General features: G+C 51.5%; 1 protein-coding gene across 1 annotated transcript; it reads left to right on the top strand.

Moving 5' to 3' along the window:
* Window positions 1-802: 802 nt before the first annotated feature.
* On the top strand, window positions 803-15,681 carry drd4a (dopamine receptor D4a). The gene is made up of 4 exons (XM_047034919.1): window positions 803-1,626; window positions 8,742-8,854; window positions 10,036-10,607; window positions 15,070-15,681. Exons 1-4 carry the CDS (start codon window positions 1,336-1,338, stop codon window positions 15,279-15,281), a joined length of 1,188 nt encoding a protein of 395 aa, XP_046890875.1. The 5' UTR covers window positions 803-1,335; the 3' UTR covers window positions 15,282-15,681.
* Window positions 15,682-22,203: the final 6,522 nt, after the last annotated feature.

Genomic DNA, 22,203 nt, shown 5'->3' with positions numbered 1-22,203 from the left:
TATAGGCCTCTGTGGGTGAAGTATCGGCTTCCAACAAGTCAGAACACTCACTTCGGATCTATCCAGGGGGAGGAATAACGCGGTTACAGTTTCATGAGTAGGCTATTGATCGCCTTGCTGCAATTCTCAACAATAGTCTGCAGAAAAAGATTCACTTTGATTACTTTGTCATTTGCCACTGTCAAACACAGACTCATCATGGGTGTAGATAACATAGGTTAACTATAGACATTTCATAATTCAGGTTTGTTCAACGATTCTTTGCATCTGGTGATGCAACGTTAGACGCACTTGGAATTCCTTCTTAGTCTCGTTCTGTTTATCCAGAGGATGGGTTAGGGGATCGAGTGCATAGTCAAAGGAGAAAAGAACAGCACGTATCAGTCACATCGCTGCCAGTTGATAACAGTTTCCTTCCCAGACAGAAAGAGGTTGGCACTTGAATCACAATTCGGAAGTGGCAAGTCTTGGGCGAGTGCACTTGTGCTTTTGTTCAGTTTGACCTGAGGCGATTGGGATCCGCTGGCTCCCACTTGGGGACCAGACGTATTCTGTGGTTATTTTGACAAACCAAGTGGAAAAACGCAGCTGCATCGTGCAAGCGCACATATTCAGTCTGATATTCAACAGGGACTTATACAATTATGCTACAGTACTATAATGAAATAAACTACGTTTCCTATTATCTTTTTTAACCCATACCGGCCTACTTAATTGTTGCTGAGGTAATATATCTGCTTGCTACTCGTTAAATCGAGGTCTACGTAGAATCCGTCATTATTGCCGTTAAAACTCCCACTCGGATGGCCTTGTGACTGGCACATAAATGCACCGCGCAGCTCCAGACTGTTCTGACCAGAGCTCAAGGACAGAATGGAAACAAAGGTGTAAGCGGCTTTAAGCCTGTGGATTTGGAGCAGTGTTGTTGATAAGCCTCGTCACTTAGTGGGGAATAACCGGGCTGCCGAGGAAGTGTAGAACCGTGCCAAATTGTAAGACTAGTTTAAATCATTGATTAGAATGAACCGGTAGGCTACATCAAAATATGTATGGGACAGTGCATGCGTCTGGCTGAAGTTTGATTCATGCTGGTGATGTATTGTTCCTGCCTGACTGGCTCGAGAGCCCTGCGTAAAGAACGCGCTCAAAAGTTTGATGGCGAGTAGCACGACGCTGCGCCTCCTCATCTTTTCTTCGGCGCGAAGACGACTGACGGACGAAGGACAAGCTTTTGAAATGAAACTTCGAAATGAAAAACATCTTGAATGCAGGTTTGAGCCGATACCCACATGAAAAGTATTACCAAGACCGCCGCTTTCGCTCTGACCGCGGTCAATGAGGGAGAGTGGAACCTTTTCTGGGCGAAAGCGGCTGTTTGCAGAAATGCAAGCCAATCTCACCGTCTCAAACAACACTGTGCTAGTCCGGGACAGTGAATATAACTTTCCAGCTCTTATATTCGGAATTTTGCTAATCGTGGTCATCATTTGTGGGAATTTACTAGTCTGTCTCAGCGTTCACACAGAAAAATCTTTGAAAACTACAACGAACTACTTCATTGTCAGTTTGGCTGTTGCTGATTTGATGTTGGCAGTGTTGGTTCTGCCACTGTTTGTGTATGCAGAGGTGAGTAGCATGTTAAACGTTGGGGTGTGGTTAAATGACACGTTAATGATTATAATGTGACACCTGCATAATCATAATGATAAATGACATTATTGTCCATTTCATGTCATTGTAGGCTACATGTCACTTCCTCTGTCAGTGCAGTAGCCTGAAGGGTTTTTATGAGTCGACGAATTGCAAACATACGTGAAGAAAAACGGCTGTGAAAAATGATCCATAAATATTCATGAGGATATAGGCAATATCCTATTGGATAATGTAATCATATATTTTTGAATTAATTATAAACCAGATACAGTCTACGTTCAAGTTATTTACAAGTGAGACCTGGTATAAATTCTACTTCACATCGTGCCTTGAGGATTTGTTGCCTTAATTAATCCCGAGGTGAGCAACAACATGAGCAAGAACTAATCTCTCCGGACAGCAGTTTGATTGTATAAGATCTGGCCCATATTCATTAGTGTTTCATTGCCACTGTCAATCTGCAACCATTCTTCCTTTCCATATGGCAAAATCAAATCCTCTGGGATTGATTATATCTGCCTCTCTTGAACCTGTGATACACAGTCAAATGTACTGGGCCTTGGGATTCTCTCACAATTGTACATGAAATTCAATCAAATTTACTGTTGTACTGGCGTGAACTCAGTCCAACCTCTGCGATGGGAGAGTGGGTCAGTGCTCCTGTCCCCTACACACCCACACACAAAACACACTTGTCCCCGATAGTCAGTCACCACCAGCTAGAGCCCTGAGCCCTCCCTCCCTTCCTCTCCCCCTCCCTCCCTCCCTCCCTCCCTCTCCCCCCCCCCCCTCCCTCCCTCTCCCCCTCCCTCCCTCCCTCCCTCCCTCTCTCTCTCTCTCTCTCCCCTCCCTCCCTCCCTCCCTCCCTCCCTCCCTCCCTCCCTCCCTCCCTCTCCCCCTCCCTCTCCCCCTCCCTCCCTCCCTCCCCTCCCAGCATGGTGTTTGCTAGTAGAGACACACTAACAAGGGTTGGCTAGTCCCACTCACCAAACATTCCATTCCCAAGCCTGGGTCACCGTCATCGACCCTTCTCTGGACACTACGAGGGGCTATCAGTGTTCTCTTCTCTGGACACTACGAGGGGCTATCAGTGTTCTCTTCTCTGGACACTACGAGGGGCTATCAGTGTTCTCTTCTCTGGACACTACGAGGGGCTATCAGTGTTCTCTTCTCTGGACACTACGAGGGGCTATCAGTGTTCTCTTCTCTGGACACTACGAGGGGCTATCAGTGTTCTCTTCTCTGGACACTACGAGGGGCTATCAGTGTTCTCTTCTCTGGACACTACGAGGGGCTATCAGTGTTCTCTTCTCTGGACACTACGAGGGGCTATCAGTGTTCTCTTCTCTGGACACTACGAGGGGCTATCAGTGTTCTCTTCTCTGGACACTACGAGGGGCTATCAGCTATCAGTGTTCTCTTCTCTGGACACTACGAGGGGCTATCAGTGTTCTCTTCTCTGGACACTACGAGGGGCTATCAGTGTTCTCTTCTCTGGACACTACGAGGGGCTATCAGTGTTCTCTTCTCTGGACACTACGAGGGGCTATCAGTGTTCTCTTCTCTGGACACTACGAGGGGCTATCAGTGTTCTCTTCTCTGGACACTACGAGGGGCTATCAGTGTTCTCTTCTCTGGACACTACGAGGGGCTATCAGTGTTCTCTTCTCTGGACACTACGAGGGGCTATCAGTGTTCTCTTCTCTGGACACTACGAGGGGCTATCAGTGTTCTCTTCTCTGGACACTACGAGGGGCTATCAGTGTTCTCTTCTCTGGACACTACGAGGGGCTATCAGTGTTCTCTTCTCTGGACACTACGAGGGGCTATCAGTGTTCTCTTCTCTGGACACTACGAGGGGCTATCAGTGTTCTCTTCTCTGGACACTACGAGGGGCTATCAGTGTTCTCTTCACTGGGCTATGATGGGCTATCAGTGTTCTGTTCACTGGGCTATGATGGGCTATCAGTGTTCTGTTCACTGGGCTATGATGGGCTATCAGTGTTCTGTTCACTGGGCTATGATGGGCTACACACAGGCCATGGGGGCAGAGAACCTACAAGTTCCTTCTCCCTCTATCTGATATCTGTATCTACCTCACAAACTCGTCACACAGTCAACACACAAATACAGGTCATGCAGACCAGTGATAAGGCAAATTCAAATGGCTATTTTGGGGAGGGGTGTGTGGGTGACATTGCAACCCACCCCACCCCCAAAACAACCGTGTCATTGTGCATCAGACCTGCAGCTTCAATCACCCAGAGGCTCTAAGGAGCACGGCTGAGAGGGAGGGAGGGAACCAGCATCCTTTTCTCTGGCTCTGCTCCTCTCAGGAGGGAGCTCAGATGGAAAAGCAGACGGTGCGATGCAGAGCTGTGGCGCAGGAAGGAAGAGGGGCAGGAAGGAAGGGGGGCAGGAAGGAAGGGGGGCAGGAAGGAAGAGGGGCAGGAAGGAAGAGGGGCAGGAAGGAAGGGGGGCAGGAAGGAAGAGGGGCAGGAAGGAAGAGGGGCAGGAAGGAAGAGGGGCAGGAAGGAAGGGGGGCAGGAAGGAAGGGGGGCAGGAAGGAAGGGGGGCAGGAAGGAAGAGGGGCAGGAAGGAAGAGGGGCAGGAAGGAAGGGGGGCAGGAAGGAAGGGGGGCAGGAAGGAAGAGGGGCAGGAAGGAAGGGGGGCAGGAAGGAAGGGGGGCAGGAAGGAAGAGGGGCAGGAAGGAAGGGGGGCAGGAAGGAAGGGGGGCAGGAAGGAAGAGGGGCAGGAAGGAAGAGGGGCAGGAAGGAAGGGGGGCAGGAAGGAAGAGGGGCAGGAAGGAAGGGGGGCAGGAAGGAAGGGGGGCAGGAAGGAAGAGGGGCAGGAAGGAAGAGGGGCAGGAAGGAAGTGGGGCAGGAAGGAAGAGGGGCAGGATGGAAGAGGGGCAGGATGGAAGAGGGGCAGGAAGGAAGGGGGGCAGGAAGGAAGAGGGGCAGGGAGGAAGAGGGGCAGGAAGGAAGAGGGGCAGGATGGAAGAGGGGCAGGAAGGAAGGGGGGCAGGAAGGAAGAGGGGCAGGAAGGAAGAGGGGCAGGAAGGAAGAGGGGCAGGAAGGAAGGGGGGCAGGAAGGAAGGGGGGCAGGAAGGAAGGGGGGCAGGAAGGAAGAGGGGCAGGAAGGAAGAGGGGCAGGAAGGAAGGGGGGCAGGAAGGAAGGGGGGCAGGAAGGAAGAGGGGCAGGAAGGAAGAGGGGCAGGAAGGAAGGGGGGCAGGAAGGAAGGGGGGCAGGAAGGAAGAGGGGCAGGAAGGAAGAGGGGCAGGAAGGAAGGGGGGCAGGAAGGAAGAGGGGCAGGAAGGAAGGGGGGCAGGAAGGAAGAGGGGCAGGAAGGAAGAGGGGCAGGAAGGAAGGGGGGCAGGAAGGAAGAGGGGCAGGAAGGAAGGGGGGCAGGAAGGAAGGGGGGCAGGAAGGAAGAGGGGCAGGATGGAAGAGGGGCAGGATGGAAGAGGGGCAGGAAGGAAGGGGGGCAGGAAGGAAGAGGGGCAGGGAGGAAGAGGGGCAGGAAGGAAGAGGGGCAGGATGGAAGAGGGGCAGGAAGGAAGGGGGGCAGGAAGGAAGAGGGGCAGGATGGAAGAGGGGCAGGAAGGAAGGGGGGCAGGAAGGAAGAGGGGCAGGAAGGAAGGGGGGCAGGAAGGAAGAGGGGCAGGAAGGAAGAGGGGCAGGATGGAAGAGGGGCAGGAAGGAAGAGGGGCAGGATGGAAGAGGGGCAGGAAGGAAGGGGGGCAGGAAGGAAGAGTGGCAGGAAGGAAGAGGGGCAGGATGGAAGAAGAGTAGGAAGGAAGGGGGGCAGGAAGGAAGAGGGGCAGGAAGGAAGAGGGGCAGGATGGAAGAAGAGTAGGAAGGAAGAGAGGCAGGAAGGAAGGGGGGCAGGAAGGAAGGGAGGCAGGAAGGAAGAGGGGCAGGAAGGAAGGGGGGCAGGAAGGAAGAGGGGCAGGAAGGAAGGGGGGCAGGAAGGAAGAGGGGCAGGAAGGAAGAGGGGCAGGAAGGAAGGGGGGCAGGAAGGAAGAGGGGCAGGAAGGAAGAGGGGCAGGAAGGAAGAGGGGCAGGATGGAAGAGGGGCAGGAAGGAAGAGGGGCAGGAAGGAAGGGGGGCAGGAAGGAAGGGGGGCAGGAAGGAAGAGGGGCAGGAAGGAAGAGGGGCAGGAAGGAAGGGGGGCAGGAAGGAAGAGGGGCAGGAAGGAAGGGGGGCAGGAAGGAAGAGGGGCAGGAAGGAAGAGGGGCAGGAAGGAAGGGGGGCAGGAAGGAAGAGGGGCAGGAAGGAAGGGGGGCAGGAAGGAAGGGGGGCAGGAAAGAAGAGGGGCAGGAAGGAAGAGGGGCAGGAAGGAAGTGGGGCAGGAAGGAAGAGGGGCAGGATGGAAGAGGGGCAGGATGGAAGAGGGGCAGGAAGGAAGGGGGGCAGGAAGGAAGAGGGGCAGGGAGGAAGAGGGGCAGGAAGGAAGAGGGGCAGGATGGAAGAGGGGCAGGATGGAAGAGGGGCAGGAAGGAAGGGGGGCAGGAAGGAAGAGGGGCAGGGAGGAAGAGGGGCAGGAAGGAAGAGGGGCAGGATGGAAGAGGGGCAGGAAGGAAGGGGGGCAGGAAGGAAGAGGGGCAGGATGGAAGAGGGGCAGGAAGGAAGGGGGGCAGGAAGGAAGAGGGGCAGGAAGGAAGGGGGGCAGGAAGGAAGAGGGGCAGGAAGGAAGAGGGGCAGAATGGAAGAGGGGCAGGAAGGAAGAGGGGCAGGATGGAAGAGGGGCAGGAAGGAAGGGGGGCAGGAAGGAAGAGTGGCAGGAAGGAAGAGGGGCAGGATGGAAGAAGAGTAGGAAGGAAGGGGGGCAGGAAGGAAGAGGGGCAGGAAGGAAGAGGGGCAGGATGGAAGAAGAGTAGGAAGGAAGAGGGGCAGGAAGGAAGGGGGGCAGGAAGGAAGGGAGGCAGGAAGGAAGAGGGGCAGGAAGGAAGGGGGGCAGGAAGGAAGAGGGGCAGGAAGGAAGAGGGGCAGGAAGGAAGAGGGGCAGGAAGGAAGGGGGGCAGGAAGGAAGAGGGGCAGGAAGGAAGAGGGGCAGGAAGGAAGAGGGGCAGGATGGAAGAGGGGCAGGAAGGAAGGGGGGCAGGAAGGAAGAGGGGCAGGGAGGAAAAGGGGCAGGAAGGAAGAGGGGCAGGATGGAAGAGGGGCAGGAAGGAAGAGGGGCAGGAAGGAAGGGGGGCAGGAAGGAAGAGGGGCAGAAAGGAAGAGGGGCAGGATGGAAGAAGAGTAGGAAGGAAGGGGGGCAGGAAGGAAGAGGGGCAGGAAGGAAGAGGGGCAGGATGGAAGAAGAGTAGGAAGGAAGAGGGGCAGGAAGGAAGGGGTGCAGGAAGGAAGAGGGGCAGGAAGGAAGAGGGGCAGGAAGGAAGGGGGGCAGGAAGGAAGAGGGGCAGGAAGGAAGAGGGGCAGGAAGGAAGAGGGGCAGGAAGGAAGAGGGGCAGGAAGGAAGGGGGGCAGGAAGGAAGGGGGGCAGGAAGGAAGGGGGGCAGGAAGGAAGAGGGGCAGGAAGGAAGAGGGGCAGGAAGGAAGGGGGGCAGGAAGGAAGGGGGGCAGGAAGGAAGAGGGGCAGGAAGGAAGGGGGGCAGGAAGGAAGGGGGGCAGGAAGGAAGAGGGGCAGGAAGGAAGAGGGGCAGGAAGGAAGGGGGGCAGGAAGGAAGAGGGGCAGGAAGGAAGGGGGGCAGGAAGGAAGAGGGGCAGGAAGGAAGAGGGGCAGGAAGGAAGGGGGGCAGGAAGGAAGAGGGGCAGGAAGGAAGGGGGGCAGGAAGGAAGGGGGGCAGGAAGGAAGTGGGGCAGGAAGGAAGAGGGGCAGGATGGAAGAGGGGCAGGATGGAAGAGGGGCAGGAAGGAAGGGGGGCAGGAAGGAAGAGGGGCAGGGAGGAAGAGGGGCAGGAAGGAAGAGGGGCAGGATGGAAGAGGGGCAGGAAGGAAGGGGGGCAGGAAGGAAGAGGGGCAGGATGGAAGAGGGGCAGGAAGGAAGGGGGGCAGGAAGGAAGAGGGGCAGGAAGGAAGGGGGGCAGGAAGGAAGGGGGGCAGGAAGGAAGAGGGGCAGGATGGAAGAGGGGCAGGATGGAAGAGGGGCAGGAAGGAAGAGGGGCAGGAAGGAAGGGGGGCAGGAAGGAAGAGTGGCAGGAAGGAAGAGGGGCAGGATGGAAGAAGAGTAGGAAGGAAGGGGGGCAGGAAGGAAGAGGGGCAGGAAGGAAGAGGGGCAGGATGGAAGAAGAGTAGGAAGGAAGAGAGGCAGGAAGGAAGGGGGGCAGGAAGGAAGGGAGGCAGGAAGGAAGAGGGGCAGGAAGGAAGGGGGGCAGGAAGGAAGAGGGGCAGGAAGGAAGGGGGGCAGGAAGGAAGAGGGGCAGGAAGGAAGAGGGGCAGGAAGGAAGGGGGGCAGGAAGGAAGAGGGGCAGGAAGGAAGAGGGGCAGGAAGGAAGAGGGGCAGGATGGAAGAGGGGCAGGAAGGAAGGGGGGCAGGAAGGAAGAGGGGCAGGGAGGAAAAGGGGCAGGAAGGAAGAGGGGCAGGATGGAAGAGGGGCAGGAAGGAAGGGGGGCAGGAAGGAAGAGGGGCAGGATGGAAGAGGGGCAGGAAGGAAGGGGGGCAGGAAGGAAGAGGGGCAGAAAGGAAGAGGGGCAGGATGGAAGAAGAGTAGGAAGGAAGGGGGGCAGGAAGGAAGAGGGGCAGGAAGGAAGAGGGGCAGGATGGAAGAAGAGTAGGAAGGAAGAGGGGCAGGAAGGAAGGGGGGCAGGAAGGAAGGGAGGCAGGAAGGAAGAAGAGTAGGAAGGAAGGGGGGCAGGAAGGAAGAGGGGCAGGAAGGAAGAGGGGCAGGATGGAAGAAGAGTAGGAAGGAAGAGGGGCAGGAAGGAAGGGGGGCAGGAAGGAAGGGAGGCAGGAAGGAAGGGGGGCAGGAAGGAAGGGGGGCAGGAAGGAAGAGGGGCAGGAAGGAAGAGGGGCAGGAAGGAAGGGAGGCAGGAAGGAAGAGGGGCAGGAAGGAAGAGGGGCAGGAAGGAACCAGGAGCTGCCAAGCCTGTCTCCCTAAACACGTTGCTGACGGCTGGTGTGTGGTGTGTTTGTGCTCCAGTTCCAGGGGGGAGTATGGTCCCTGAACATGACCATCTGCGACAGCCTGATGACCATGGATGTAATGCTCTGTACAGCCTCCATCTTCAACCTGTGTGCTATCAGCATCGACAGGTACGTTCTGTCTGGTCTGGTCTGGGTCCTGCTCTAAGGAGGTGGTTAAGGTTCAGTCTTGGTGGAACTGGAACAGAATCAGCAATGTGTCACAAGCTGGAAATATATGAGGAAGGTTCCCTCAAAATATTTGTTTTTCAATGTTTTTTCAAAATAAAATGTCAGTTTTAATTGCCTGTTTTTAACTGTCCGAGCAATTGTCTGGCCTGGTCCACAACAACCCAAATCACTCCCTCTATGCCCAGTGTTGAGAGCCCTGGTTTAGACAACAAGACAATTAACATTTCTCCCAGTCTGTAGGTGCCAGGCAAGGTCATGCTTAGATATAAAATGTTATCCAGGTCAGGATAACAGTAGAGAATGCGTGGAAGCTAATTAACCTCTCCACCCAGAGTCAGACTGTCTTACACACACGCACCAACACTGACGTCTGGCCAAGCTGTGCGGCTCCCAGGAGGCTGTGGAGGTGGAGCTTCTAGCAGGCTGTGGAGGTGCACCAGCGACCCCAGGGAGCAGACCCTGAACACTTCTCCAGTAGGCCCAGGGAGCAGACCCTGAACACTTCTCCAGCAGGCCCTGGGAGCAGACCCTGTACACTTCTCCAGCAGGCCCAGGGAGCAGACCCTGTACACTTCTCCAGCAGGCCCTGAGTACACATACAGTCCTCTTTCTTAAGATCGACCTCACATCTCCTTTTCCCGTACTGAAAAGACGTCTCATGTCTTTAAAAAGACAAACGAGGCAGGACAAACACAAATCCCAGAAGAGGGTCTGCTTCTAAGAATGAAGTATTATGTATTTGTGAAGCAGTTAGTGGTCTAGCTAATCTTTCTCTTTGCAAAGGGTTGCCCAGGCTGACACGGTGACACGGTTGTGTCTCAGGATTATGATCGTGTCTTTAGAAAACCTCTATAGTTGAGGACAACTAGGGCAAATTCCCTAGTTAGCATTACAGACAAATGCTTATGATACCAACCATTCCTGGCCTCTTTTTTCAACGTCACAAAGTAAATTTAAATTTATATTGTCGCTTTAAAATGAATTGTCTGCAAAACTAGTCCTGTTCCTATTCAGTATTGCAGCTTGTAGAGGTGCAGGTGTAGAAAGCTTACCATCTTCTCCAGTACCGACGACAGCATGTGAGGCGTGCAGTCTTGTCAAGCCTCTGTTTGCTCTGCCAGGTTCATCGCGGTGGTCATCCCACTGAACTACAACCGTAAACACGTGGACCAGAGACAGATGTTCCTGCTGTGTGGCACCTGGATCCTGGCCCTCGCCGTGGCTTCGCCCGTCATGTTCGGCATCAACAACGTCCCCAGAAGGGACCCCAGAGAGTGCAAGCTGGAGGACGACGACTATGTGGTGTACTCCTCCGTGTGCTCCTTCTTCATCCCCTGCCCCATCATGCTGCTGCTGTACTGCGGCATGTTCCGGGGCCTGCGCCGCTGGGAGGAGGCGCGTAAGGCCAAGCTGAGGTGCAGCCTCCAGGCCTGCAGGAAGCTTCAGGAGGCTGCGGCCTCACTGCCCCCGCTGGCCTCCCTGCCCCCGCCCCTGCCTCCCATCATCGAGCGGGACCTCACAGACCAGGACCCGGAGCGGCCCTGCTCCTTCACCCCCCCGGGGCTCAAGGACGGGCCGGTGCCCACGGTGGCTTTCTCCTCCTACAGGTTCATCCCTGAACCCCCGAAGAGGAAGAGAGCCAAGATCAACGGGCGGGAGAGGAAGGCTATGAAGGTGCTTCCTGTCGTAGTGGGTGAGTCACTCTCCTGACGCTGCCTCTCAGTAGATGGGGGGCAGATGAGAAGCTACAGGGTCTTGGTTGGTTGCAGATGTATTTGTTTGTTCCCAATTGCTGTGAAAGTACCAAGTCAATGAAGTTAATTGCAAGTACAAGTTCAAGACAAAATTTAAGTATTTATATTATGTAAGATGCAGGTGTCTGATACACTTAAGTTGAGTATCTCAGAAGACTGAACAAAGAATACAGAAAAGAAGGGCTGTTAAATATTATCACAATATGGGAGGTTTTACTCCCATAAGCAATGTCTGGGTGACATCAACACAGCCTTCGCAAGCACAGACAGAAGACGCTGCATTCATGGTGCTAGATAGCTTTTGTTTGGGCTTTAGATAGGGCTCCTAGAAATGGCCCTGACGTTCCATGTTCTCATGAACTAATATAGCAGGGTATAGTTCAAACATTGTTTAGCATATTCAGAGCATTCCAAACAATCAAAGTAATCATAAGTTACTGTTAATTGATCAGTGGTTAAAGACAGAACTCTTCAGTTATCAGTCCCACAGCAAGGATTTGGCTTGGTACAGATTGAATCAGATGATCTACTCTGACTGAATACAAATTCACGTTTTGTTATGCATGTCAGTTTGCAAGACGCACTCACAAGCTGACAAATGTGAATATAGTAGTCCCTAAACCAGGATCTCTGTCAAGACTAGCATAATCAGATGCTGATAGGAACATTTGATTTAAATATAAAATGTAATCTTCTTTAGGGTCAAACAAACGACATAGTATTGCTCTGACCTCAATCAGTTTTCAGAGGTTCTCCAGTGGAAACTGTGGAAAACAAGCCTTTTAATAACAATCAATCCGTGTTTGGAGGACACGTTTGTGCATACTGCAAATTGGCATGCGAGCCCCAGTTAATCACACAGCCTTGAACATTCCTGCTCATAACTCAGTAACAGACACACCTTCTCATACTAGCTGTCCCATCAACATCATCCCCACTGTTTAATCCACACAGCCAGGCCTGAAAAGGGAAAGGTTTAATAGGTAGACATGATACAGCCAGCTAATCATTTAGCCCATAATCCTACATCCAATTATGATGTAAGGGTTTGCCTGACTGGCTGTAAAACCCTGGCCTCCCTCTCGTCAGTAACAGGAGAGTGACTAGCTGCATGGTGTTCAGCCCTGTTTGAGTGCATGCTCTTCAGGACTGACCAAACTCACTTCAAACATTTATGTTTATTTATGTTAAAATGTTGAGGAATTATTGATAAGGGGCAACCGTTCAAAATCACATTGAAAGAGTTGATAATGGCAGAGCTGGCATGCAGTAAGCTCTGTGGAAAAAGCAATAGCTATGGCTATGTCAGTTTTGAATGCTGATGTATATATTTGGGAGACAGGACTTGCATCTAATCAGGGGCGATCTTAGGATCAGATCATTAGGGGTGCTCAGCCCCCAATGAGAATGTGACATGAATCCAGTGCCTTGCATAAATGCTAAACCCCCTTGCTAATAAATACCTAATTTCACTGGATAACAATTAATACATTTATTATTTGTATTAATTAATACAGCAATTTCCCCACTGCGGGACAAATAAAGGATTATCTTATCTGTATTATTATGCATAATATTGAATGAATGAAAAAACGAAGGATGTCCCTTTCTTCATGAACCTTGTCCTTCTTCTTCATCCAGCATTAAATGATAAAAAACAATATATATTTTTTTTTATTATTACTATTTTTAAGGGTGCTGAGATGAAATTTAGGAGTTCTTGAGCACCCCTAAAAAGGGTCTAAAATCACCACTGCATCTAACTCTGTCATGTTTTAGAACTGAAATGGGAGTTTTGTTCGTGCTAAATGGGAAAAGTCTATTATTTGTCCATAAAACAACTGTCTTCAGAAAGAGAGTCTGCCCTACTGTCTGTCCCAGGGGGCCTACAGTCACACACACACACACACACACCTCCTGACAGTCACACACACACTCACCTCCTGACAGTCACACACACACCTTGTCTGGATGTCAGAGACAAGGGCACAAGGGGGCGTGGAAGGACTTTGTGGAAGCGGATCCCTGGAAGCCCCAGGCCTCAATCATTTTCACAGTACAATACACACACACTCCCACACACACACACACACAGCTGAGATGGAGAGGGCAAGCAAGAGAGATAAAGAGAGGGGGATGGAAGGAGAAGAAACGGGCCGATGGAAAGAACCTGTCATCTTTGGTGAGCTTTCTGTCCACCATCCCAATGATCTGGAGGAGGGATAGACGGTTCAACACTGAGTTATTGTGTAGAAAAAGCTCTCTGAACCAGTCAGGTCCTGCCAACCTTTTGCCTGACTGATCCAGGCGGTAAACCAGGATTAGTCCAGCAGTAGTTGGTCACTGCAGCTGGCCAGGGCTACTGAACATAAGACAGGCATTCATTACCACTGCTTCAAAGGTCAAATTCACTTAAAAAGCTTTGACATAGAACTGAATTCAATATACTCATTTGACAGGATCTTTATGTACATGAGTCCATTTGTTTTGAACCACAACCTATTTTTAAAAGATATTACAAGTGTAAACAACAACCAGGTCTGAATCAGCCATCAGAGTAGTAGTAGGTCATAGTTACTATAAAAGTCGCTTGAAAGCAAAAACAAATCGGAAAATCAAAATGGAAAATTCATTTGTGTGTGTGATGGCATGAGTGATTGATGTGCCTCCCAAGCACAGCCACAGGCTGTGGGAGGACAGATTGTCTGGTAGATAAGCAGCCTATCTCTTCTTATGGATGGAGACAGCATCCTCAACTCTGCTGGTTCAGCCAACTCAACCACAAGATAGCTTCAACACTTTCTCCCATCGATCGATGTCCCATAAACAGACTGAGATATGGCTTTTAGATACAGATCAATTTAACCATTTATATATGTCTTCATATTTGCCCACATCCTTAAACCAACTAAATTAAATCGTTTTAAACATATAATTTAAAAATCTTGGGTGGTAAAAGGAAATCGGTCGATGCGTTTGAAGGGCTTTGAAAAGTGGGTCTTCACAGTAGCTCCAGGGCAGTCTTTCAGAGGACCTCCTCTCACCATGACACACTGCTGCCCCCCCACTGGCTGCAGCCCCCTGTTCTCACAGTTATTATGCTGCTGCTGCTGGTGCTGCTGCTGCTGCTGCTGGTGCTGGTGCTGCTGGTGCTGCTGTATGGTGCCCTGTACAACCCTGCAGAATGATGAGGGTGAAGGCTGTTTGCGTCAAAGGGGCACATCACGTCCTCCCCTCACCCACGCTATTAGATCTGAAGACTGATGATCTTAACCAACATTCAGACAGACAGTCAGAATGATAAAGCACCTCTCTGGTATCCCAACCGATCTGCTAAGCTGGGAAGGGACACATGATCTCACTAATCCATTTAGAGCATGTGATTTGAGGTTTGTTGAATTGATGACTCCTGCCTTAGATTAGTCTTGGGGACTCCCAGGAAGACCCCAGGAAACAGAAAGATCTCTGAATGTTTCCAGGGAGTTGAGACCTCCCTCTGACAGTCTAATCCTGCTCTCATCCCTCCATCCAGGATATTAATAGAAAACCCATCAGCATTTTTGAATTATTCAGCCAAGTGGGGGCAGGTTGCTAGCAGGTGTGTTTCCAGTGTGGATGTGAGTCTGTAACTCAGTCTGTCTCACCCACCCTGACACACCTACTCGTCAGACCTGCATGCATCTCCACATACTTAATGAGACCTGGCACAGTTCTATCAGCTTAATGAATGACTAGCGTACATGTTGCTATGCCCTATACATCTTTCTGAAGATAAGTCTGGGAGGAACTAGTTGTTGTATGGGCAATGATTTGACTTGAAAAGGCATTTGTCGGTTTAAGACAGTGATTGGAGCCAACCTCCAAGCGTTTGTCACTGTCCACATCATTAATCATAAATGACACAACAGGCCGTCTCTGTTCACAGATCCCTTACCATGTTTAGAGGGTTATCTTGCTCTGTAATGCACATGGAATTGAACTGGATGATGAGATGGTTTCAATCAGACTCCAAGGTCACCCTGGACTGTTTCAATCACACCCTCGTTTGGTTTGACTTGTAGAGAGAAGGACTCTGTAGGTGATGCACGCATTAAGTTCACATTTTAGTTTCTCCTCGTGGAACACTCCACTGAAAACTGTAGTTATTATGGAGACCTGATAAGCAATCACAGGGTTATCAAACATGATTAGGATATGCATTCAGATTCCAAATATTCAAGGTGGTCTCCAATCTCTACAGCCTTTTGTGGATGAGGATCATAAACCTCCAGAGAGGCCAAACCTGTCTGCTGCCCCAGGGACTCAACAGTTATTTCCCCCTTCATACTAAATACTAAATGGTTGCCTATACATTGTTGTTGTTAATTTTTTAAAGTCCCTTCCTGTTCCTCCCAACGGCAGGTGTGTTCCTGTTGTGCTGGACGCCCTTCTTTGTGGTGCACACCTTGAGAGCCAGGTGTTCCTCCTGCTCCATCCCCCCCAGCCTGATGAGCATCGTCACCTGGCTGGGCTACGTCAACAGTGCCCTCAACCCCATCATCTACACCGTCTTCAACACAGAGTTCAGGAACTTCTTCAAAAAGTTCCTTCACAGCTGCTGTAACAGAAGCTAGGAGCCTTCCTGCAATACAAACAAGCACAACAACCCCATTTTAAGGACGCTACAACATATGTGCATTTATTATTATGTTATGCTGCACTTTTGCCATTGCATTTGGGTTTCCTCTCTCTCTACTTTTATGTATTTTGTATAATAATGTTTATTTTGTTCTATTGATTTACTTGTGATTGATTTTCCATTGTGACAGCAATGTGTGTTTGTCAAGCTGGCAGTTTCCATGTTTTATGTGGAACAGCTTTATGGTGAGGAATATCACTCAATTCCATCTCACTCCAAAAGAGGCTGAGAAATACTGGCAGGGCATTTAGTTCTGAGATTAGAAGATTCTTTTTTGTACATTGTTGCGTTAAAAGAAAAAACGATTTCAGAATAAACAGTTTCCATAGTAATGATGCCTGCTTTAAAGTGTCTGCTCACAGCACTGTGGTTCAAGACATGCTTTAGGAACACACAAGAACTATTTATCCCAAGCTCCCACTGCAAGGCTTGTGTCTCCGAGCCAGACAGGCATGTTCACATTACAAACACCAGCGGACAGGACCCAGGCTCACCACCTCACATGACATGAGGGCTTCGGCCAAGCACAAGTTCCTGTTTCTGGTCTTTTTGTTGCCAAGTAGCACAGATTTATTAAAGAGGTGAGGACAACAGGGGGGCCGCGCCTGAACGACAGCGACGGGAGGATAAATAATAATGGACCAATTTCAGACACCATCTAGATCCACTGGGACAGCTATTGGGAGTTTAATTGATGTCTTGATCCTCACTTCTCCCAGGTGAGTATCAAGCTGTGGCAGCAGTGGATTAGCATATTAGACACAACAAGTATCTATTTCCCATCAGGTCGGTGTAATCACAGTACAATTACTGCTATTCCTATTTCCATTAAGGAAATTGCAGTAGTGCCAGTCCAGATAATAGGGGATGTTTCCTGGATCAGATGAGGGGTTAGATGTTCGTTCTCACCTGTGCACAGTGACTCTCACCTCTCACCTGTGTGCACAGTGACTCTCACCTCTCACCTGTGTGCACAGTGACTCTCACCTCTCACCTGTGTGCACAGTGACTCTCACCTCTCACCTGTGTGCACAGTGACTCTCACCTCTCACCTGTGTGCACAGTGACTCTCAGCTCTCACCTGTGTGCACAGTGACTCTCAGCTCTCACCTGTGTGCACAGTGACTCTCAGCTCTCACCTGAGTGCACAGTGACTCTCACCTCTCACCTGTGCACAGTGACTCTCAGCTCTCACCTGTGTGCACAGTGACTCTCACCTCTCACCTGTGTGCACAGTGACTCTCACCTCTCACCTGTGTGCACAGTGACTCTCACCTCTCACCTGTGTGCACAGTGACTCTCAGCTCTCACCTGTGCACAGTGACTCTCAGCTCTCACCTGTGTGCACAGTGACTCTCAGCTCTCACCTGTGTGCGCAGTGACTCTCAGCTCTCACCTGTGCGCAGTGACTATCAGCTCTCACCTGTGCGCAGTGACTCTCAGCTCTCACCTGTGTGCACAGTGACTCTCACCTCTCACCTGTGTGCACAGTGACTATCAGCTCTCACCTGTGTGCACAGTGAATCTCAGCTCTCACCTGTGTGCACAGTGACTCTCAGCTCTCACCTGTGTGCGCAGTGACTCTCAGCTCTCACCTGTGCGCAGTGACTCTCAGCTCTCACCTGTGTGCGCAGTGACTCTCAGCTCTCACCTGTGCACAGTGACTCTCAGCTCTCACCTGTGTGCGCAGTGACTCTCAGCTCTCACCTGTGTGCACAGTGACTGTCAGCTCTCACCTGTGTGCACAGTGACTCTCAGCTCTCACCTGTGCGCACAGTGACTCTCAGCTCTCACCTGTGCACAGTGACTCTCAGCTCTCACCTGTGCGCAGTGACTCTCAGCTCTCACCTGTGTGCACAGTGACTCTCAGCTCTCACCTGTGTGCACAGTGACTCTCACCTGAGTGCACAGTGACTCTCACCTCTCACCTGTGCACAGTGACTCTCAGCTCTCACCTGTGTGCACAGTGACTCTCAGCTCTCACCTGTGTGCACAGTGACTCTCAGCTCTCACCTGAGTGCACAGTGACTCTCACCTCTCACCTGTGTGCACAGTGACTCTCAGCTCTCACCTGTGTGCACAGTGACTCTCACCTCTCACCTGTGTGCACAGTGACTCTCACCTCTCACCTGTGTGCACAGTGACTCTCACCTGTGTGCACAGTGACTCTCAGCTCTCACCTGTGTGCACAGTGACTCTCACCTCTCACCTGTGTGCACAGTGACTCTCACCTCTCACCTGTGTGCACAGTGACTCTCACCTCTCACCTGTGTGCACAGTGACTCTCACCTGTGTGCACAGTGACTCTCACCTCTCACCTGTGTGCACAGTGACTCTCAGCTCTCACCTGTGTGCACAGTGACTCTCAGCTCTCACCTGAGTGCACAGTGACTCTCACCTCTCACCTGTGCACAGTGACTCTCAGCTCTCACCTGTGTGCACAGTGACTCTCACCTCTCACCTGTGTGCACAGTGACTCTCACCTCTCACCTGTGTGCACAGTGACTCTCACCTCTCACCTGTGTGCACAGTGACTCTCAGCTCTCACCTGTGCACAGTGACTCTCAGCTCTCACCTGTGTGCACAGTGACTCTCAGCTCTCACCTGTGTGCGCAGTGACTCTCAGCTCTCACCTGTGCGCAGTGACTATCAGCTCTCACCTGTGCGCAGTGACTCTCAGCTCTCACCTGTGTGCACAGTGACTCTCACCTCTCACCTGTGTGCACAGTGACTATCAGCTCTCACCTGTGTGCACAGTGAATCTCAGCTCTCACCTGTGTGCACAGTGACTCTCAGCTCTCACCTGTGTGCGCAGTGACTCTCAGCTCTCACCTGTGCGCAGTGACTCTCAGCTCTCACCTGTGTGCGCAGTGACTCTCAGCTCTCACCTGTGCACAGTGACTCTCAGCTCTCACCTGTGTGCGCAGTGACTCTCAGCTCTCACCTGTGTGCACAGTGACTGTCAGCTCTCACCTGTGTGCACAGTGACTCTCAGCTCTCACCTGTGCGCACAGTGACTCTCAGCTCTCACCTGTGCACAGTGACTCTCAGCTCTCACCTGTGCGCAGTGACTCTCAGCTCTCACCTGTGTGCACAGTGACTCTCAGCTCTCACCTGTGTGCACAGTGACTCTCAGCTCTCACCTGTGTGCACAGTGACTCTCACCTGAGTGCACAGTGACTCTCACCTCTCACCTGTGCACAGTGACTCTCAGCTCTCACCTGTGTGCACAGTGACTCTCAGCTCTCACCTGTGTGCACAGTGACTCTCAGCTCTCACCTGAGTGCACAGTGACTCTCACCTCTCACCTGTGTGCACAGTGACTCTCAGCTCTCACCTGTGTGCACAGTGACTCTCACCTCTCACCTGTGTGCACAGTGACTCTCACCTCTCACCTGTGTGCACAGTGACTCTCACCTGTGTGCACAGTGACTCTCAGCTCTCACCTGTGTGCACAGTGACTCTCACCTCTCACCTGTGTGCACAGTGACTCTCACCTCTCACCTGTGTGCACAGTGACTCTCACCTCTCACCTGTGTGCACAGTGACTCTCACCTGTGTGCACAGTGACTCTCACCTCTCACCTGTGTGCACAGTGACTCTCAGCTCTCACCTGTGTGCACAGTGACTCTCAGCTGTGACCTGTGTGCACAGTGACTCTCAGCTCTCACCTGTGCGCACAGTGACTCTCAGCTCTCACCTGTGCACAGTGACTCTCACCTCTCACCTGTGTGCACAGTGACACGCACAGTGGGCTGTCTGTGTACTTTCCGTGATGTCCTCTGAGACACACATCAACAGTATTCTGAAATGCTGATGATGATTGATGAATTACTTGAGGAAGATTGCCCCCCGGCTCCCAGAAGTTTCTTGAAGGACAGAGGAGTCAGTGTAGAAAACTCTGGGTCCACGTCGACTCCGCCTGTAAAATATGATCAGGAGATGGTGAGAAGACAAGGACAGATGCGTTTCTTTCGAGGCTTTTAAGTAGAGCCGGGAGTGTCATCTCTTGTCAGAATCAAAACCCCGGAAAGCTTGGACTGACTGCCAAAAGACGGACTTGCTCAGCTCATCAAACGTCCTCCCTGTGGTCCTGACCAGAGGTCCTGTCCACGTCAGCATGGCAGTGAATGCGGGGGCAGCGCTCCGCCCCGGCACAGTAACAGCAGATGACAGCTCAGGTCCTGTGTACCTATGCAGAAGACACCTGAGGTAGTTAATGCAGCCTTAAGTGCAGATAAGGCCAGGACATATAGCCTGTTTCATAACAAGCCACTGGAAGGTTTGAAGAGTAGCATTTGTCTGCTAAACAAAACAAGGTTGCAAAACACAACATACCTCACACAGAATTGCTTTCAGCTCAAAAGGTCAGCCGAGAATGAGAAGAGTAACAGAGGTGTCATCCACAATTAGCTCCTGTCTGCTATGGAAGCATCAACCCTTCTCTCCTGGGTCTAAGACTTGCCTCCAGGTCTGAAAGGACCACAAAACTGTCATTTCAGAGTGTCAGGCTTCTCAGTAGCACAGGGACTCGAACATTGCAGTATGAAATGTCACGCCTCTCCAGGTTGCACCAGCAGTCACTCTGACAGTGACCCATCTTCAAGACATATGCAGAGAAAGATCCCCCCCCTCCCCCCCCCCCCCCCGTGCTTGCGTTTGCTGCTCCCCTGCTGACAACCCAAATAGAAAAGCTAAAATTGCAGCGACCTCACAGTGCAAAGCAATGCTGCGCACACGGGGAGAATATGTGACGTTGAGGGGGGGGGGGGGGGGGTTGAAGCAAGTGTATCACAGGCCAAGGAAACCAGTGATTTCACATGCGGCACAGCGAGGGGGCGGTCGGGAGCAGGGCTATTACTGGACGCCCGGCTGCAACAGGTCAGTAAATGTTGCTGCAAGTGTAGCACAACAGGCTACACTGTACAATGTGTTTGGTCCAAATGCCCGCAGGAAAATCGAACATTTTAACAACAACCTACAGCGTTGTTCAGTATCGTAACAAATCCCTGTGTTTCCTATCCCCTACACCTACCATGCCATGAGCCCAAGTATCCTTGAGCAATATTTATTTGAAGGCTGTGTCAAATGACGTTGTGTCCTTGGGCAAGGCACTTCACCCTACTTGCCTCAGTGGAATGTCCCTGTACTTACTGTAAGTTGCTTACTTAGATTTACCATCTAAAGTAAGCAGCCGGCTACACAACACATGCTCACTTCTGGTAAGTAACAATCACACGGGCATGTCTCTTTAGGAAACTGTGGCCTTCACAGCCCAACATCATTAGGAGGAGAAAGGGGCCTAGACTGTGCTCTGTCTGGAGCTCGCTCTGCCCGGAGGCAAGGACTTCCAGGAAAACTATTCACCCTGGCTGAGGCCACCCTGGCTGAGGCCACCCTGGCTGAGGCCACCCTGGCTGAGGCCACACAAGCAGAGCTGGGGGGGGGGGTCTGTGTGAGCACAGCGCAGGGCAAGCCAGCCGCCGCAACAAGCAACTCTGTCTCCTCCTGCTCTCCACTCCACTTCCTCCATCTCTCCACACCTTCCCTCCTTCCGCCCTGCAGAGGAAGCCCTCAAAAATCAGGCAGAGGAGGCCACTCCAAACCTGAGGATGTGATCGCTGAAGATCGTCACTTCCGTTCCTCCTCCTCGCCCCTCCAGCCTCAGCCTGGCGCGGGCAGCAGAGTACCCGCTGCGTGACAAACACAGAGTCTAACAGATGTGCAGGGATTAGAACCCAGACAGGGACAAGGTTAACAGCTCACACTGTTTAGGTAGTGAGGTCATACAGTGGTCACACTGTTTAGGTAGTGAGGTCATACAGTGGTCACACTGTTTAGGTAGTGAGGTCATACAGTGGTCACACTGTTTAGGTAGTGAGGTCATGCAGTGGTCACACTGTTTAGGTAGTGAGGTCATACAGTGGTCACACTGTTTAGGTAGTGAGGTCATGCAGTGGTCACACTGTTTAGGTAGTGAGGTCATACAGTGGTCACACTGTTTAGGTAGTGAGGTCATACAGTGGTCACACTGTTTAGGTAGTGAGGTTATACAGTGGTCACACTGTTTAGGTAGTGAGGTCATGCAGTGGTCACATTGTTTAGGTAGTGAGGTCATACAGTGGTCACACTGTTTAGGTAGTGAGGTCATACAGTGGTCACACTGTTTAGGTAGTGAGGTCATGCAGTGGTCACACTGTTTAGGTAGTGAGGTCATGCAGTGGTCACACTGTTTAGGTAGTGAGGTCATACAGTGGTCACACTGTTTAGGTAGTGAGGTCATGCAGTGGTCACACTGTTTAGGTAGTGAGGTCATGCAGTGGTCACACTGTTTAGGTAGTGAGGTCATACAGTGGTCACGCTGTTTAGGTAGTGAGGTCATACAGTGGTCACACTGTTTAGGTAGTGAGGTCATACAGTGGTCACACTGTTTAGGTAGTGAGGTCATACAGTGGTCACACTGTTTAGGTAGTGAGGTCATACAGTGGCATCTTTTAGTACACCTGCACAGCTCATTTCCAAATGTTCATCTGACACCTGAAGAGTTTCTTTAACTTGTCAAGTGTTTATATAGGTCCATTCCCATGAGACAATCCTGGGTTTAAATTAAGATGTTGAAATCTGCTGTGTTACCTGAAGACAAGTTAAGTGGTCTGCTCCTTTTATTTTTTTAATAATTAGAAAAAGGAGAGCTGGTTATCAGCCGAGGTCATTGCAGGGCACTCGGGGCAGTCAGAAGGAGATTCATTTCCTATGTCTGTATTTCATTGTTCCAGACATAACTGTCAACACAATTTACTAGGTGTTCAATTTCACCTCTAAAAGGTTTTTATTTCCGTGAGCTTACTGTGAATGTA

This window comes from Hypomesus transpacificus, chromosome 14 (genome assembly GCF_021917145.1).
Source record: "Hypomesus transpacificus isolate Combined female chromosome 14, fHypTra1, whole genome shotgun sequence".
Taxonomy (NCBI): domain Eukaryota; kingdom Metazoa; phylum Chordata; class Actinopteri; order Osmeriformes; family Osmeridae; genus Hypomesus; species Hypomesus transpacificus.
The sequence above is the reverse complement of the archived record's forward strand: the minus strand, read 5'-3'. Positions and strand labels throughout refer to the sequence as shown.

Excerpts from the sequence above, each read along its gene's own strand:
- drd4a (XM_047034919.1), top strand. The coding sequence starts at position 1,336 with ATGAGGGAGAGTGGAACCTTTTCTGGGCGAAAGCGGCTGTTTGCAGAA. Across the intron at positions 8,855-10,035 it reads TGTGCTATCAGCATCGACAG|GTTCATCGCGGTGGTCATCC; the intron begins GTACGTTCTGTC and ends TTGCTCTGCCAG. Across the intron at positions 10,608-15,069 it reads GGTGCTTCCTGTCGTAGTGG|GTGTGTTCCTGTTGTGCTGG; the intron begins GTGAGTCACTCT and ends TCCCAACGGCAG.